General features: G+C 46.0%; 1 protein-coding gene across 1 annotated transcript in view; it reads left to right on the top strand.

Moving 5' to 3' along the window:
• Nucleotides 1–14,908, top strand: part of LONP2 (lon peptidase 2, peroxisomal) — an 83,380-nt gene extending 68,472 nt beyond the window's left edge. The window contains exons 12-15 of the mRNA XM_084756004.1: nt 6,036–6,178; nt 10,788–10,995; nt 11,387–11,577; nt 14,497–14,908. Of these exons, the coding sequence (XP_084612130.1) occupies nt 6,036–6,178; nt 10,788–10,995; nt 11,387–11,577; nt 14,497–14,718 (764 nt within the window). The 3' untranslated portion in view covers nt 14,719–14,908. The remainder of the gene's footprint in view (nt 1–6,035; nt 6,179–10,787; nt 10,996–11,386; nt 11,578–14,496) is intronic.
• The last annotated feature ends 2,610 nt before the right edge of the window (nt 14,909–17,518 follow it).

The raw sequence follows: 17,518 nt of genomic DNA, 5'->3' as shown, positions 1-17,518 counted from the left end.
GTCTTGAATATTAACATCCTTTTTTCTTACATATATTTAATTTACATAATTCAAAACAATTATGTAATTATGACATAGGTTGTGGAGAACACTTTCTGTCCTTTTAACGAGAGGACAATAGGGTAGGAACACTTGAGGTCTAGAAATCTGGCATGAGTGTTATTCTAAAAAAGGGAAGGGGGGAATATTGTCACTCAGTACCTGCCTTACTTCCGGAGGCTCTCTACTTTTTGTTTGTTTTGTTTGATTAGAAAAACAAATGCAAGGAGGTAAAGTAACTTTGTTAAGGGTGACTTAGAAGTCAGAGGCAGGGCTACAAAACTGTGTGTGGAGGGGTGTTATACTGTATGAAATTATATCCTCCCCTCATTTCCCTCCTAAATTTGTTTCAAAGGAACTCACAGCGATCCTCCTGCCTCTGCCTCCCGAGTGCGTGCGCCACCACGCCCGGCTAACCAAAAGAACTTTTGTATAATACTGTAAGACACTTGGAAAACAATTTTACTGACTGTGCAAGGTTATTTATTAGAAGAGGTTGTGTGGATTTTGTTTATTTTTGTTGTTGTTGTTGTTTGTCAGAATAGATTCTCACTCTGTACAGTTTGAGGTCTGGCTTCAAACTACGATGTAGCTCAGGCTGGTTTAGAATCCCTGGCAGCCATCCTGCCTCCGCCTCCCAAGTGCTAGGACTGTAGGTGTTGCGATAGTTTGCTTTCTGATACCACGATAAACACCATGACCAAAAGCAACCTGGGAGGAGAGGGTTTCTTACATCTTATGGGTTAGAGTTCATTGTCCAACCTTGAAATACATTGCCTGGGCTTGGCAGCCTCCTGGATCATTGGTGCCCATCCACACAACCTCTTCAGGAATGCAGTTTGTCATACTTGCAGAACGAGTACCATTTGTGCGCCACTGCCAAATTGTGCTGCCAGCTTGACTGTAGCTGTGTTAGTCTCTGAGTACCGCTTTCCTCAGCTTACAGTTTCTGCATCTCTGGCATTTGAGGTCTCTGTTACAGTGTGGGTTTCACTCTTGCAGCTTCACACACAGCCTGCTCAGGAGCTCCATGCAGGGACTCCAGCACCACGACAGGTTACCTGGCTTTGGTGTAAGCCTCCACGATCCTATAACTCTTGCATTTGGCGTGCCTGTAAGACCAGTGCCATGTAGGTGATGCCAGGTTGCACCACCAGCTTACGCTATACCTTGGTTCCCTGTACCACAGCTTGAGTGGCCTCTGCTTGGGAGTATTTCCCTGAGTACCCCTGGTTCCGTAGGATGTCCTAGAGGCTCCCTTTGTTCAGCCATCCTCCTTCCAGATGAGTTTGCATTGATGCATGCTCTCTGTGGTGAGGTCCTACCTCAAGACAGCTTTCCAGTTTCCCATGCAAGTGCCAAGCCCCTCTGCTCTCTTTAATAGCAACTAATCTCATTGTGCACACTTTGTCAGCACTGCCCCTGTCCACAACTTTAACTCTGTTCACAACTTCAAACTTATATTCCTTTCCTCACCAAACCACATGGCTTTAAAGATACACTTCTTGCACGCCTTTAATCCCAGCACTCACTCAGGAGGCAGAGGCAGGCGGATCGCTGTGAGTTCGAGGCCAGCCTGGTCTACAAAGGGAGTCCAGGACAGCCAAGACAGAGAAACCCTGTCTCAAAAAAACCAAAAATAAAATAAAATAAATAAAATAAAATACACTTCTCTATCTTGTTGTAAATCTGGCAAAGGCCACTGTGCAGTAATCATGCTGTGGCCTGGATATTATACTGTCTTTGAATCTCCTCCATAGAAAGCTTAACTAATACTTACGACTTACTCAAAGTTTCTGGACCCAGATAGAACTCAGTCATAGTCTTTGCCAGAATGTAACACTGGTAGCCTCTGACGCAGTTCCCAGTAGCTCTGAGCTTTTCTGAAATGTGATGAGCCTACCCGACCCTCTCCACAGCCCAAGCTCCCATCAGAATAGCCAGGAGCTGACAGCATCCTCTGGCCTCTCTAGCCCACTACTCCTAACTCTTCCAGATTTCCTCTACAAACCAGTTATAAGAAGCCTACAAACCTCATAGTCATGTTTATCACAACAGCTCCATTTTGCCAGACCACTTTTTTTCTAGGTGCTCCACAAGAAGTGACGTAAGCCAGGCATGGTGGTGCACACCTTTAATCCCAGCACTCGGGAGGCAGAGACAGGCGAGTCTCTGTGAGTTTGAGGCCAGCCTGATCTACAAAGCAAGTCTAGGACAGCCAGGGATATTATGCAGAGAAACTCTGTCCCCAAAAAGAAAAACAAAAAGCAATTTAAAGGAGCAGAGGTTTCTTTTGGCTCACAGTTTGAGGAGAAGACATGGTGGTGGCCTCGTGGCAGCAGGAGCATGTGGTGACCGGTTCCATATGCCAGTGGTCAAAAGCAGAGAGAGACCAGTGCTGGGGAGCAAAGCATGTGTTTTAATTACGGAACATTCTTAGTATAGATTAGCTCTGACCTGGTGCCTACGGGGCTGTGCTTTCTGTGGAAAGAGTTCTTACCCCTGCTCCCTCTGTGCACTGTAGCCAGTGCCACACTTGGAAACGGTCAGTTGTCTCAAGGCTTTGGCTCCATACTGTGTCTTGACCTCCACCCATGTGGCCTTATCCCCTCTGGTGACAGTAAAATGAAATTCAACAAAAGCAGTTGCATCTCAGCAGAACTTGCGGGGCACTTCAGAGCAGGGCAGCTGGCAGCTGTCTGAGGCACTCTGCACTCTGCAGCCAGTAACCTGAAGCAAGTAGTGCTTTTCTCCCTGCATGCTAACCTTACTAATGAGTGAGAGCTGCTTTCTCTTCTCCTCTAAGATCTAATGCAGTGGAAAACAGTCACTTTCAGAAAGTCTGACATTTCACAAGCCTCAGAGTAGCTAACGGGTGCTCGTTTTTTGTGAAAGAAGTACTGGGAAGGAAGGTAGGAAGATCAAAAGGCTTCGTGGGATGCATTGAGCCAAACTTTGGAAGGTCATGTGCGCTGCAGGCGTGGTTATGAGGATCTGTGTGGGAAGACTTCACACCTCTGGTACGTGTGCACTGCATTGTAGAATCTACAGAAGATTTCCTTTGTAATTCTGAGAACCCCACAGAAGTAGGAAATGAGGGTATTGAGGCTTTCATAGCTCAGTTTATTCTCCCATCAACCTACCCATGATTCATTTGTGAAGAGAAGGCCAAGGAGCCTTTACCTTAGGTCCAAGTGTCATTCAGTGGTCCCCGCATAGTGACTCCACTTAGCCTGAGAGAGTCAATGTAGGTGTGCTGCTGTGACACATCAGACTCACTTTGGCAAGAAGAGAGATCAATGAAAAGAAGTCTTAATTTTGTGATCTGTAAGAGTAGAAGAAAGAAAAAAGAATAGGGAGAAATCATAACAAAGGTGAACATAATTTTAGCTAACTGTAATCACTATATGTTTCTTTTTAGTGTGCACTGTAATCACTTTCTAGTTGGGAATATGGAAAAGCTCAGAAAAGATGAAACAGTTTAAGTACATTTTAAGCTAGCACACAAGGCAAGGGCAAGAGAAAACAAGGCTAGTGTTTTAGTCTGCTTTCTGTTGCTGTGATAAGCAACGCGGCCACAATCAGCCTGAGGGAGGGAAGGGTTTATTTGGCTCACAGTCCATCAGCAAGGGGCGTCAGAGCAGGAGCCTAGGGATGGAAATGAAGCAGGTACCTGGGAGAATTCTCTCCACCTACAGTGGGCTGGGCCGTCATTTACCAAGAAAACAAACCCACAGACATGCCCACAGGCCTGTCAGAGGCCAGCAGTTCCTCAATTGAGGTTTCCTCTTCTCAGGTAACTCCAGTTTGTAACATTGACAAAAACTTATCAGCACAGTAGCTATGAGACAAAACAGAGGCACAGTTTCCTACAATTTCTAAGCAGTTTTGTGCCCAGCATGGTGACGCATACATTATTCTGAATTCTGAGCCTTCAAGAAGGGCAGATCTCTTTTAGTTTGAGGTCTGCCTAGTCTAACCAGACCCTGTCTAAAACCACTGGTATTAATTTTAAAACTGTGTGTGCACACGTGCACACAGAGGTCACAGGAGAGTGCTGAAGGGAGTCAGCCCTCGGATCCACCGTGTAGGGCCTGGGAACCAAGCTTGCCGGGCTTAGCTGCAGATGCCTTTCCCTCTTAAGCCACCTCACCAGCCCCGTGCAGGTTGGAGGTGGGGGTTGTCTTCCGTGTTTGCTTGGTTTTTATGTCCATGGATGATTTGCCTTTTTTGCACCCCGTGTGTGCCTGGCACTCACAATGCCAGAAGAGGCCTTGGGTCCCCTAGAACCAGAGTCCCAGAAGGTAGTGAGCTGCCAGGTGGGGATGGGAGCTAAGCCCAGGTCGTCTGCAAGGGCAGCAAGTGCTCCTGAGCCATTTCTCCAGCTCCCCTGACCTCTGCAGTTTTAAACCTTAACTCCTTTTAGACCTGATTGCAGGTCGTGTAGTATCTTTCACCTGATGAATTACAAAAACTGATGGGAGTGAGAGGGTAAGCTCTGAGCTCAGCATGGTCCCGCCCTCATAAGCTAAACTCAAGTGAAGACGGGGACTTTTTACTTTACCATCGGGCAGCACACGCCAGTGGGGAGAAGTACCTCAGACTGGGCTGCTGTATCTTTCACTGAGGCATGCCCAATTATTTATGGGTAAGTAACAGCCTTGAGGTTGAGCTTCAATCTTACAGAAGACCCATTGCTGGCGAGGTGCCTTGGCACATGCCCACTATCCCAGCACTCAAGAGTGAGGCAGGAAAAAAAAAAAAGAGCAAGGCAGAAGGATCTTAAACAAACATACAAACATACAAACAAAAACCACACATTGCCTGTATGGATTCTGTAATTCCCAGGCTTACATTGCCCATTAGAGAATAGTGCAAGACCCCCAGTCAAAAACTGGTAGCACATGTCTGTAATTGCTGCACTTAGGAGGTTGAGGCCAAGAGTTTGAATATTTAAGGCCAGCCTAATCTGTGTAGTAAAACTTGATCTCCAAAAACATAAAAAGGAACATGGGACACCATATCAAACTCCCCTAAGATGGAGTTGAGTTTTTCCAAGGCCCAGGCTCTGCTGATCCAACGGAACTGTACTAATATATTGTGTCTGCATCGTCAGCATCTGACCTCTGCGGCCACTAGTTGAATTGTACCTGGTATTCATTGTTGTTTTGTTTTTCAGTGCTTAGTTTTGAATCTAAGTCCTCATAAATTAAGCAAGCACTCTCCCAATGAATATATTCCCAGCTGCTTCTACTATTTATTTACCTATTTTTTTAAAATGTGAGCACTATTCAGGGTCTCACTATATAGTGAGAGCCTTTACTATCCTAGAGCTGGCTCTATAAACCAGGCTGGCCTTGAATTTACATAAGTTTGCCTGCCCTGTCCTGAGTGGATTAAAGGTATGCGCCATCATGACAGGCTGTTTATTTTTGAGGCAGTCTTACTACATTGCTCAGGTTACTCTTAAATTCGCTCTATAACCCAGGCAAGCTTTGAACTTGTGATCCTCCTGCCTGAGCCTCCCAAGGGTCAGGATATAGTCCATCTTACTAGCCTCAGTGTTGTGTTATTGCTTTGGAAGATGTTTGTTGTCTGTTTGTAGGCAGGATCTGATAGCCTAGGCTGGCATGGAACTCACTATGTAGCCCAGGCTGACCTTAAAATTTTCAGCAGCCTCCCAATTGCTGGCAGGTTCAAGCCACTCCTCTCAACCAAACATGATTCTCCGTGAAAGAATTTATATTTTAAAAGAAGACAGTCAAGTTGCCTCTTTTCACAGGGCAGAGACAGTAAACAAATAAAGACAAAGCAAATACTCCCTGCAGGGCTATGAAAGGCTGATTGCTCTGCCTGTGTACAGGGAAGTGAAGTCTGCCTGTAGGTGCATCGAGGACTCAGCCGGCGCCCTCACTCAGCTTCCGGTTGCTCCTTACTGCTAAGGAATTTTCAAACCAGCAGCTCTCCTGGAACTTCTCAATAAATGTCTCCCTTAGGTTGCAAAGAACATGTGCTGGAAGATGCAAAGCCTGAGTCCATTGGAGACACTGCAGACTTGGCCCTGCCACCGGAAATGCCCATTCTGATCGACTCCCATGCCCTGAAAGACATCCTGGGGCCGCCGCTGTATGAGCTGGAGGTGACAATTCTCATGGCTATGTTTACACTGCTGCCTGCTTGATGTTGGGGTTGTAGAGCTGGGGCTTCTGAAGCTGTGTCATAAGCGGGACACTCCCCTATCTGCTGGTGCACCTAGGTGCTAATGTGACAGTGTGGCTCTTGAAGGGAAGCGGCCCGAGTCATGGCCTCTTCTGGGCAGCCAGGCTGATGTGACGCACTCATGGCCTCTATTTCATGAGTGGCTCGCGTTCACCGACTTGCCCCTGCAGAAGAATTCAAACAGTTAACCTGTTTCAATGCATTTCAGTCAAGGACATCCTGTTGTCCTGTGCCACTGAGGGCCTGGGAAGGAGGCAGTGAATCAGCCTGCTCCCAACTGTCTGAACACAGGAACTAGCTTTCCTGGCAGACTGCTGCTAGTGCCAACCCTGCTGTCCCGTGGATACTCCTCAGGGGCTAAACCATGGACACACCTCACCCTATCTTTCTCCGTCTCTATCTTTCACATCTCACTATCTTTCTCTGCCCTTTCCTTTCCTACCTAACAGCCAGGACGAGTTGAAGCAGAGATGATATAGGTTATAAAACAGGGCGTTGAAGGCATTATGTCCTCTGAGGTGTCTAGATGTTCAGGCATTCACAGGTAAGGTCCTAGGAAAGGCTTGTGACGATGACTAGAAAATGTTAACTGGGCAGAAGGCAGCCTCTCCAGCAGAAACGCACAATCACTACCAGTGGTGATGGTTTCCCCAGGGTTTCAGCTAGGGAGAAGAGCCCTGTACCCATCCCACAGAGCTCCCCGCCACCAGAACAGTCCTTGTTTGTTCTTGAGTGAGTCTGAACTTGAATCACATAACCGAAAACGTTATTTGGTTGTTTGAATTCTTAAGAATCCATGGGTTTGAACTTAAAAGAAATGGAGCTTAATTTTGGTTTTAAAAAGTAGTTCATCACCTGGGTGGTAGTAGCACACACCTTTCATCCCAGCACTCGGGAAGCAGAGGCAGGCGGATCTCTGTGAGTTCGAGGACAGCCTGATCTACAAAGAGAGTCCAGGACAGCCAGGGTTCTGTTATACAGAGAAACCCTGTCTTGGGCGGGGGTGGGGGTGGGGGGAGGATTAGTGATTCTGCTTTCTTGCTGTTAAAGTGAGTTTATGAGTGAAGATGGGTTCTGATCCTATGTGCCATGGCCTCTTTCTCTAGACTTTACAGAAAAGCTCACTCTAGCAGCTCTCTGAGAATTTAGACTATATTAAAACCAAGGGCCGATACATCTCTCTGTTTTATAACCCTTCTCAGTTGATGTTGGGTTTGGATGCATTTTTTTTTTTTTTTTTTTTTTTTTTTTTTTTTTGCCACTCCAGGAGCTCTGGCAGAGGAACAGCAGAAAGAACAAAAAGGAGACTGTAAACATGGCTTAACAGTGCTCTTTGATGTCATTTGATTTTGCTTACAGCATCTTAGCTATTACATGTGAATGCTTCTACCAACTTGAATGTAAAGGAAGATTCCAGTAGGCAGTCTGCAGACCTCACTTGTTTTGGTTTGGTTTGTTCCAAGATAGGGTTTCTTTCTCTGTGTAGCCTTAGCTGCCCTGACTCGCTTTGCAGACCAGGCTGGCCTCGAGCTCACAGAGATCTGCCGGCCTCTGCCTCCCAGAGTGGTGGGATTACAAGCGTGCGCCACCTTGCCCGGCCCCACTCTTGTTTTAAGAGCTTACTCATCCTTTCTCCTGACATTGCCCACCTCTGCCTCCCCAGGGCTCCCTGCGCTTGTGGCTTCCTATGCTTTCGTACCACTGTCCTTCATCTTCCCGTAGTCTGTCAGTCCTCGAGCATATTCACACTTGTATCCTTGTAATGTTTGTCAGAGCCTGTCTCGGATGCCGTGTCTCCTTAAGAAAGGACTGAAGTGACTGTAAAATCGTGGTGGGTCCATAAGTCTTCCTCTAGAGTAAAAAGGTCACAAAGAACTCTGCACATTTGCAAACACCACTATTTTAGGCATGTGAAGTAAAAGCAATATAAAGTTGGCCGCCATTAGATATGCAAATGCTCCTATGTGTTGATCTTTGAAGATTAAAATGATTATGGCTGGAGAAAACTCAGCAGGCTAAAAGAGATTACCGCTATGCCTGAGATCCAAGGTTCGGTCCCCAGAACCTACACAGTGGAAGGTGAGGACAGATTCCACAAAGTTGTCCTCTGACCTTCACAAATGTGCTATGGTGTGCAGGTGCATGTACACACATGAAAACACAAATGTTTTCAATTTTTTTCTTTAAAAAAAAAAATGCAACCGCTAAGAGACCCAGTCTAGCATTCTTTAAGCTTTTCTTTCAGCATGCTAAATGCTTCCTCAGTCTATCTGCATGTTAACCTAGTCTGCAGTATGAGTGGGAAGGTAAGAGAGGTCAGCCTGAAGGCAGGTAGAGCTCGCTTGCACAGGCCTTAGGAGCATCGCTTGCACAGGCCTTAGGAGACAGGAAGAGCTTGAGATGCTTTTATCCTACTTTGACACACAGAAAAACGTTTTTAGAAGGTGCGTGTGTGCGTGCAGATACCAAGTATGCATGTGCAGGTCAGAGCACGGATCTTGGAAGCAGTTCTCTCCTTTCACCATAGGAATTCTTCTATGGATCACACTCAGGTCAGCGGAGCCATCTCTTCAGCCTCCAGCTGTGTTAGCTGATATAACTGCTGACCCCACAAATCAGTGGCTATAATGGGAAGTTAATAGTCAGTGCTGCTGGGTAACAGGGTTTAGAAGTTGGTTTTGTTGAACCACGTAAGGAATTCTATCCACACCTTTGCCTTCCCACCTTGTTTTAGAGGTTTTGACACTAGATTTCAGGCTAACTGGTCTGCAAGCTCTCCATGGCTGCCTCCCATTTCCTGTAGGGATGCTGGTGCTTAGCTACACACTGCCATTGTCGGCTTTTTACTTGAGCCTGGCATTGAACTCAGGTCATCAGATTTACAGGGTAAGCTTTTACCACTGCACCATCCTCCCAGCCTTTTAAAACTTTGTGTATGCTGTTTGCCTGAGTATATGTCTATATACCGCTCGCATACATGCTGCCCACGGGAGCCAGCGGGGGGATGGGTGCTGTGAGGCTGGGGTTGACCGATGGCTGAGCAGCCCTGTGAGTGCTGGCAGCTGGCCCTGGGTCCTCTGTAAGCAGCCCTGTGAGTGCTGGCAGCTGGCCCTGGGTCCTCTGTAAGCAGCCCTGTGAGTGCTGGCAGCTGGCCCTGGGTCCTCTGTAAGCATGAGCGACCCCGACAGCCGAGCTACCAGCCCCTTACCTGGGTTCTTGAAACAACAGTTAATCATTTTGAGTATTCAGCTGTAAGAACATGATTGACAGTTAATAAAATTGTAACAAATGGCTCATTCTGTTAGAACAGGACTTTGTATTCTGAAGATTACTCGCTAGGGTTCTAGTACTTCCAGTCCTGGAAAGAAGCCATATAATAGAGTAAGAAAATTGACTCTATATTAATCTTTTTAAATTGTAAGCAGTTTTATCATCTATTTGAGTTTTTCAAGACAGGGTCCCTCTGTGTAGCCTTGGCTGTCCTGGACTCGCTTTGTAGACCAGGCTGGCCTTGAACTCACAGTGATCCACCTGCCTCTGCCTCCCGAGTGCCAGGATTAAAGGCTTGAGTTGTTCTCAAACCACTGGAGGCCTATATATTGATCTTTCCTGTGTTTCTCAATTAAATAAAGAGCAAAGCAGGCGCTAGTGCTAGAGGGAAGTGACTATGGTGTGAGCTGGGCTGACGGCTAGCTGAATCCGCCATCTACCTGTGAAGTTAACGGTCAAAGTGAGCTCTTCATGTGGGCTGACTGACTAGCCAGTGGCTTCACAGATGCAACGGTTTCCACAGCACATGCCTGCTAGAAAGAGACTGGGTATGAGCACCCAGCCTCTCCCAGAAGCCAGCCAGTCCCTGCTGTACCATAGTAGCTGACAGCAGAGAAGCCCCACACTAGATTGTACTTGGTGACATACTAAACTTACTTCCTCTGTGTCTGAGACACAGGGGTATAGTCAAAGTTAGCTTTGGTGTCTTCCAACTGTTACTTTGCATTTTCGTACCTGGGGTGGGCTAACCTATAGCTTATCATGTGAACTCATAATCCCAACCAAGCGGCTTGTTCCACTTCAGCTGGCAGCCAGCAGCACTGGGCTGTCGGGCTGTCGGGGTCCTGAGTCTAGGATATCACTAAGTGGCAACAGAAATCCGTGCGAGCCACTGCTTCTGAGACAATTGATAGTGAGAGATAGCTGCTCCCTGAAGCAGATTCGCGTACTGAAGACCCAGGAGGCTGCACTATGCACTGATAAAGCTAGCGGTTCTTGAAGCCCAAGGCATATAGAATTGGACCAAGCTCTTGGAAGTCAGGTACTTACCCATGTTCCAGGGCTAAATTGCATCTGGTAAATGCTAAATAACAAGGTAAGTAACTCTGTGGCAGACGTCCAGATAGTGGGACATTACTCCAGATGCTGTCAGCTAGAGGTTGGTGCTGACGCCTGCTGTGGAACAGCAGTGTACAGGACAGGATGGTTAAGTTGCTCTAGAGACAATGTTGACATGACTGATATTTTCGTCTTTCAAGGTATCTGAGCGTTTAAGTCAACCTGGAGTGGCAATAGGGCTAGCATGGACTCCCTTGGGTGGCAAAATCATGTTTGTGGAGGCAAGTCGAATGGACGGTGAAGGCCAGCTAACACTGACTGGCCAGCTTGGGGACGTCATGAAGGAGTCTGCCCATCTCGCCATTAGCTGGCTTCGAAGCAATGCCAAGAAATACCACCTGACTAATGGTATGTGGCCTAGCCACAGTTGGGGACGGGGGTGGGGAGGCCGGCCTTGGATCGTAATCCAGGAAGCATCCTACACTGTTCGACAAAGGTGACACCATTCAGGAAAGCCCAGAGCTGGGCTTCTGACCCCTGTGGAGACCCTAGTGACCATGTTAGGGCTATTTAGCCTAGTCCTTGAATTAGAAACAAGAGCAAAGTTTTGTCTTAAATCAGTGCTTAGAATATAATGAATCTTTCCATCCAGACCTCACTCCTAAGTACACTATCCATTAATATTCTTAAGGATCATTTACACAAAACATTCATTTTTATGTTTGATTTTATTCAGAGAAAAAAATGTGTTTAATTTTTCTATATTAAAATCCGCCCCCCTTTTTTTTTCTTTTTCAAGCTTTTGGAAGTTTTGATCTTCTTGACAACACAGACATCCATCTGCACTTCCCAGCTGGAGCTGTCACAAAAGATGGACCATCTGCTGGTGTTACCATAGTAACTTGTCTTGCCTCACTTTTCAGTGGGCGGCTGGTACGCTCAGATGTAGCCATGACTGGGGAGATTACGCTGAGAGGGCTGGTTCTTCCAGTAAGTATAGAAAACAGATCGTGTGCTTACCATTTTTACTTAAATTAATAATTTTAAATTTACATGAAGTTTGCTTTCTTTCTGTAAAAAACTTTGGTTTAAAATAGACATTAAAATTTTGTTTCGTACCGGGCCGGGTGTGGTGGCACACGCCTTTAATCCCAGCACGAGGGAGGCAGAGGCAGGCAGATCACTGTGAGTTCAAGGCCAGCCTGGTCTACAAAGTGAGTTCAGGACAGCCAAGATAACACAGAATCCCTGTCTCAAAAAACTAAAAACAAAACAAAACTAATTTGGTTTCTCTGGACATGCTTTGTAGACCAGGCTGGCCTCAAACTCAGAGATCTGCCTGCCTTTGCCTCCCCAAGTGCTGGGGTTACAGGCACGCACCACCACGCCTGGCTGACATTAAAATTTTAATACCTGTAAGTAACATATTTTAAACCTTCAGTCAAGTAGAAGGAAACATGATCATAACCCATGCTTCTCTGTCATCTAAAAAGATTTATTTAAAAATAAATAATTATTTTTAAAAATATTAGTGTGGTTGTCAGAATCAGCCGTTCACCTGAATGAACAGTCACGTGCACTACATGTACATAAAATGAGACTGTTGCTTTTAAGTTCATTCCACAGTGTTTAAAGTTCCTTTTGAGACATCCCAGCACCTTGCAGGACTCTTAGATTACTGTAATTGGCAAGATTTAAAACAAAACCAGCAGCACAGAAATGGGAACTGAAATAAAGTTGTCTAACTTTACATTCAGAAAGACTGCCTGCATCTGTAAGTTCTTGGGCTCCATGCTGTGGTTAAACACACAGGACTGCAGGGGCTTTCAGTGTCTGACAAGGACAAAATTTTGACAGAGCCATAGCAAAAAACAAACAGAACAAGGACTTAATCCTTTACTCTGCAGAAGTCTTTTTATGACTAAGATTATATTCTATGTCAGTAGTTAGGACCCTAACAGGGCCAGGCACACCTAACCCCAGCAATCTGGAAGACTGTAGCAACATGGGCAACTCAGACCCTGCCTCAAAGTCAAAAGGAGCCAGAGCTTTGACTCCGTAGCGAGGGCTTGTTTAGCCTTGCACGTAAGACTCACTTCAATTCCTAATACTGAAAAACTGAAAAACCACTAGAAACTATTGTTTCCAAATATTTTCATTCAACCATGTAAGGACCATGAAAAAAAATGGTAGAGTTAAAAAAAAATTTTTTTTAACTAAGATTCACGTAAAAGGGAAGCTTTGTGATTGCCTGTGACTTAGTTAGAACTGGTTAAAGAGTGACTAGGAAAAAGTGTATGGTATAATCAACCTGGCGTATCCAGCGTCTGACAGAAGTTACAGCAAACAGGAAGATGGGATGGAATAGTCACAGAGACAGCAGGAGCATGTCCTATAGCAGAAGGCAGCCTCAACTTGAAGGGCTGCACCACCCAGCAGATGCTCTTGGAGCTCTCAGCTCACTGAATGACACTGGATATACAGTCAACAGTATTATATATAGGGTCTTGCTCTCCATCAAGCGTGGGTGCAAAATAGACATTTCATACTGTTTGTCTCAGAATTTGCTCTGAAGAAGACACTCCAGAAAAGCACAGTAAAGCTGGGTGACAGCTGTGGAGGGAGGCCCACAGCCTAGCTGGCTAGGCTGCAGCAGGTGTTAAAGCAGACAAGCAGCAGGCAGTCTCTTTCTGGCTCAGGGTCTCCAATTGCAGGCCACAGTCACCTGGTGACTGAGCAGGGGGACCTGCTTCTGCATGATGCATAGGAGGCTTCACCAGTCTCTGTGGATAACCTCAAACATGATACCTTGCTACCTCTACGGCAAGACATCAATCCAGGCAGAAGCTTTCTTTTTATGCCTTAGCCTTGAAATTCGCATAGCATCACTTCCCACACAGACAAGTTAGAGCCAGGCCCACAATGGAGAGAAAGGAAGTTAGACTCCTCCTTTTGTGAAGAAGCCATTATGGGCAGAGGGTTTTTTCCGTTTGTTTTGTTTCATTTTTTGGAGTGTTTCAAGATAGGGTTTCTCTGTATAGCCTTGCCTACCCTGGAACATGCTCTGTAGAGCAGGTGGCCTCCACCTCAGACAAGACCCTCCTGCCTGTACTTCCTCAGTGCTGGGATTAAAGGCATGTGCCACCACTGCCAGGCAATTTTCTCTTAAACCACAGAGGAGCCAGGCTGGGGGCTGGAGAGACGGCTGTGTGGTTAAGAACACTATCTATAGCTAGGCATAATGGCACATGCCTTTAATCCCAGCACTTGGGAGGCAGAGGCAAGCAGATTGCAGTGAGTTCGAGGCCAGCCAGGGCTACACAGGGAAACTCTGTCATGAAAACAAAAACAAGAGCACTGCCTGCTCTTCAAAGGTCCTGAGTTCAGTTCCCAGCAACTACATGATGGCTCACAACCATCAACAATAAGATCTGGTGCCCTCTTCTGGACTGCAGGTGTTACATTCAGGCAAAACACTGTATACATAATAAATAAATCTTTTTTTTTTTAAATATCCATAGTTATCAAATTTTTAGATTTTCTGTTGTTAAAAATATGGAAGTAGCTGAGCAAGGTGACCCACACCTTTAATCCCACCACTCAGGAGGCAGAGGCAGGCAGATCTCTGAGTTCGAGGCCAGCCTGATCTACAGGGCAAATCCAGGACAGCCAATGCTGCTACACAGAGAAACCCTGTCTCAAAAAAACAAAAAATAAATAACCTGGAAAAATATGGGAGTAACAGAAAAAAATTTTAAATAGGTGACCATTAAGCCTTTTAGTGGCTTCCCAGCTTCTATCACAAAATGGGAGGTGGGCTGAATGTCTAAGTCAGTAACGGGTCGGGACGAGGCAGATGCACTTGGCAGTGACCATAAACCTTGAAAGCTGTCTTCTTTTGCCTGGCAGGTGGGTGGAATTAAAGACAAAGTACTAGCAGCACACCGAGCAGGACTGAAGCAGATCATAATTCCGCAGAGGAACGAAAAAGACCTTGAAGAGATCCCAGGCAACGTCAGGCAGGACCTGAGTTTTGTCACAGCAAGCTGCCTGGATGAAGTTCTGAATGCAGCTTTTGATGGTGGCTTTACAGTCAAAACCAGACCTGGTCTTCTTGACAGCAAACTTTAGGCCCCAACACTGGTTGTAATTTTAGTTGTGAGGTGCCAAGAGGTCCTAGCAAGGCTGGCTTTAGGCACCATTAAGAGTAAACAAAATAGCCCTAATTTGTGGACATAATCAAAATAGCAACGAGTCTGTTCAAAATAGTTGTTGGTGTTTATTACAGAAATGTTGGTTTAATAAAGAAATTAAAACTAGAGTTCTGGTCTTCATTGGGTTTGGTATTCCTAGAAATGATACAGAACAGAGGTTCTCCATGGTCCCAGAACAAAGAACTTGCTAGAAACATCAGGCCCAGTACAGACCTAAATTCAACTCAGAGATGTGGAGTGTCAATCTAGGAACCCCTCTCACAGGTATGTCTAATGTGCTTTATAACTGTGGGTGACAGTGGCACGGGCACTCAGAGGCAGAGGCAGGCGATCCCTGTGAATTCACAGCCAGGGATGCATAGGGAGACCCTGTCTCAAAAAACAAAACAACCTCAGCTCTGGCGGGGGGGTGGGGGGAAGGGGAGGAGGAACAGTTGGCATACACTCCTATGGAGACCCACATGTACTTTATTGGATCCAGTAACCAATCACTTAGAAGGGAAACTAGCAAAGAAAAACTCTAGGCAACTGTTCTTTATTTTTGTTTCTGGAAACAGGGTTTCTCTGTGTAGCCTTGGCTGTCCTGGACTTGCTTTGGAGACAAGGCTGGCCTCGAACTCACAGAGATCCGCCTGCCTCTGCCTCCCGAGTGCTGGGATTACAGGTGTGTGCCACCACGCCCAGCTAGGCAACTGTTCTTGTGTTAAAGGAGTCTAGCATGAGGCCCAGACATGACAGTTCAAGTCTTAGGAGGGAGGCATCAATGGGAACACTACATGGGGAAGGGGCATGCATCGGCAGTCACTACAGCAACACAGGAGCTCTGGGTGCCTGCAGCTCAAAGTACAGGCTCAAGGGGAAGCAGCTGTGTGATCTGCAAACGTCCCTAACTCAGACTCCTCACTCTGCTACCCCTTCTCCTTACTTACGCCAAATCCCAAGGGTGTCAGCTTCCCATGCCTGCCCTCCTGTGACTCCGTCCGAGGTACCAGAGATCGAAGGCAGCCCCTTAGGGGTTAACTTTCTGAACACAGTTTCTAACATGTCCATGTGTGAAATAATAGTTTAGCAGTATTGCTGATTCAGTAAGAATGCAACATAACACCCACTTAATTCTAGAGTCAGAATCTTACATTCTAAAATGTAAAGAGAGATAATATAAAGGTATTTGGACAGTTCCTGGGTGGGCATGGGGTCTGCAAGTTACCTGAACTCCTGCTTGGGCCTGCAATCTATGCAGGGACTGGCTGGGGCACTGTGGATGGGAAAGGCCTGAGCACTGACAACACTGCCTCCAGCCAGGGCATCTCCACGGCCAGCTCTTCTGCCTCATGCTGGCCTGAGGTGGTAACAAAGAACATCTTTCAAAAGCGTGGGCTTCTCTGGGTCCTAGACATCAGCACTGACATCTACTTGGGAAATGTCACAGGGCATCTTCTGTGCTGTCATAAGGGGTTGGTTTGTCTTTTAAAGAAGAGTGCTATGTGCTTCTATCTTTGTGTGTGCACATACAGGTACCTGCAGAGCCAGAAGAGGGAGGGAGGCAGATCCCCTGGAGCACACGCCTGTAATCCCAGCACTCGGGAGGCAGAGGCAGGTGGATCTCTGTGAGTTCGAGGCCAGCCTGGTATACAAATTGAGTCCAGGTCAGTCAACGCTACAGAGAGAAGCTCTGTCTCAAAAAAAAAAAAAAGCAAGAAAGAAAAGAAACTTACACCAACCACTGATACACACCCACCAAACTGGCCCAAGATTCAATTCAAAATGACAAACTAAAGCTTGAGAGCTGGGCGTGCACCATGAGGCGCTAGTTTGATCCCAAGCAATACAAACAGGAGTGCTGAAAGCAGAACAAAGTCAAGAAGGATCATGGACACCTACACATAAAACTCCACAGAGACAAGGCTGGAGAGATGGCTCAGAGGATAAGAGCACTGGCTGCTCTTCCAAAGGTCCTGAGTTCAATTCCCAGTAACCACATGGTGGCTCACAACCATCTGTAATGAGATCTGGTGCCCTCTTCTGGCCTGCAGGTGTACATCCTGGAATAATACTGTATAAATAAAAACAAAACATAACCCTCTGCAGAGACTATCCACGCTAACAAAACATCTGAAGGCAAGAGTTAACTGTTATATGCTAAATCTCAAAGAAACAAATCTCTTTTGTGTGTCAAGAATATGAAGACTTAACTATAATTGCTGAATAAATGTTAATGTGTCAACCTTACCTGCTAAAAACACATAAAATATGCCTTCACTTGCTAAAATTAGCAAAACCAGAAAGTAAGCAAAATCCTTCACACTTCTAAGTCCCACTGAAGCCTCCCCTGGAAGCAACAATAAAAGTATCAAGACTTGGGCTGTAGAGATGGCTCAGTGGTTAAGAGCATGGCCTGCTCTTCCAGGGGTCCTGAGTTCAATTCCCAGCAACCACACGGTGGCTCACAACCGTCTATAAAGTATCAAGACTTTTAAATTAATGCCCAAAACATACTGATATGATGCTAGTTTGTACATAGGGAAAAAAATCTTGATATATCTCACAACAAAATATTAGCTAGTGGTCAAGTTAACACAATGATTTTGCTAGGGATTCAGCTCAGTGAAAAGCTTGCTTGCTTGAGGAGCATGCATGGGGCCCAAGATCAAGCCCAATACAAAAAATAAAAGCCCAAGTTTTTTGTTTGTATTTTTGAGACAAAATTTTGCTGTGTA

The sequence above is a fragment of the Acomys minous genome, assembly GCF_964271855.1.
Source record: "Acomys minous genome assembly, chromosome: 14".
Lineage (NCBI taxonomy): Eukaryota > Metazoa > Chordata > Mammalia > Rodentia > Muridae > Acomys > Acomys minous.
Note: the sequence above shows the minus strand (reverse complement) of the source record. Positions and strands in the feature narration are given on the sequence as shown.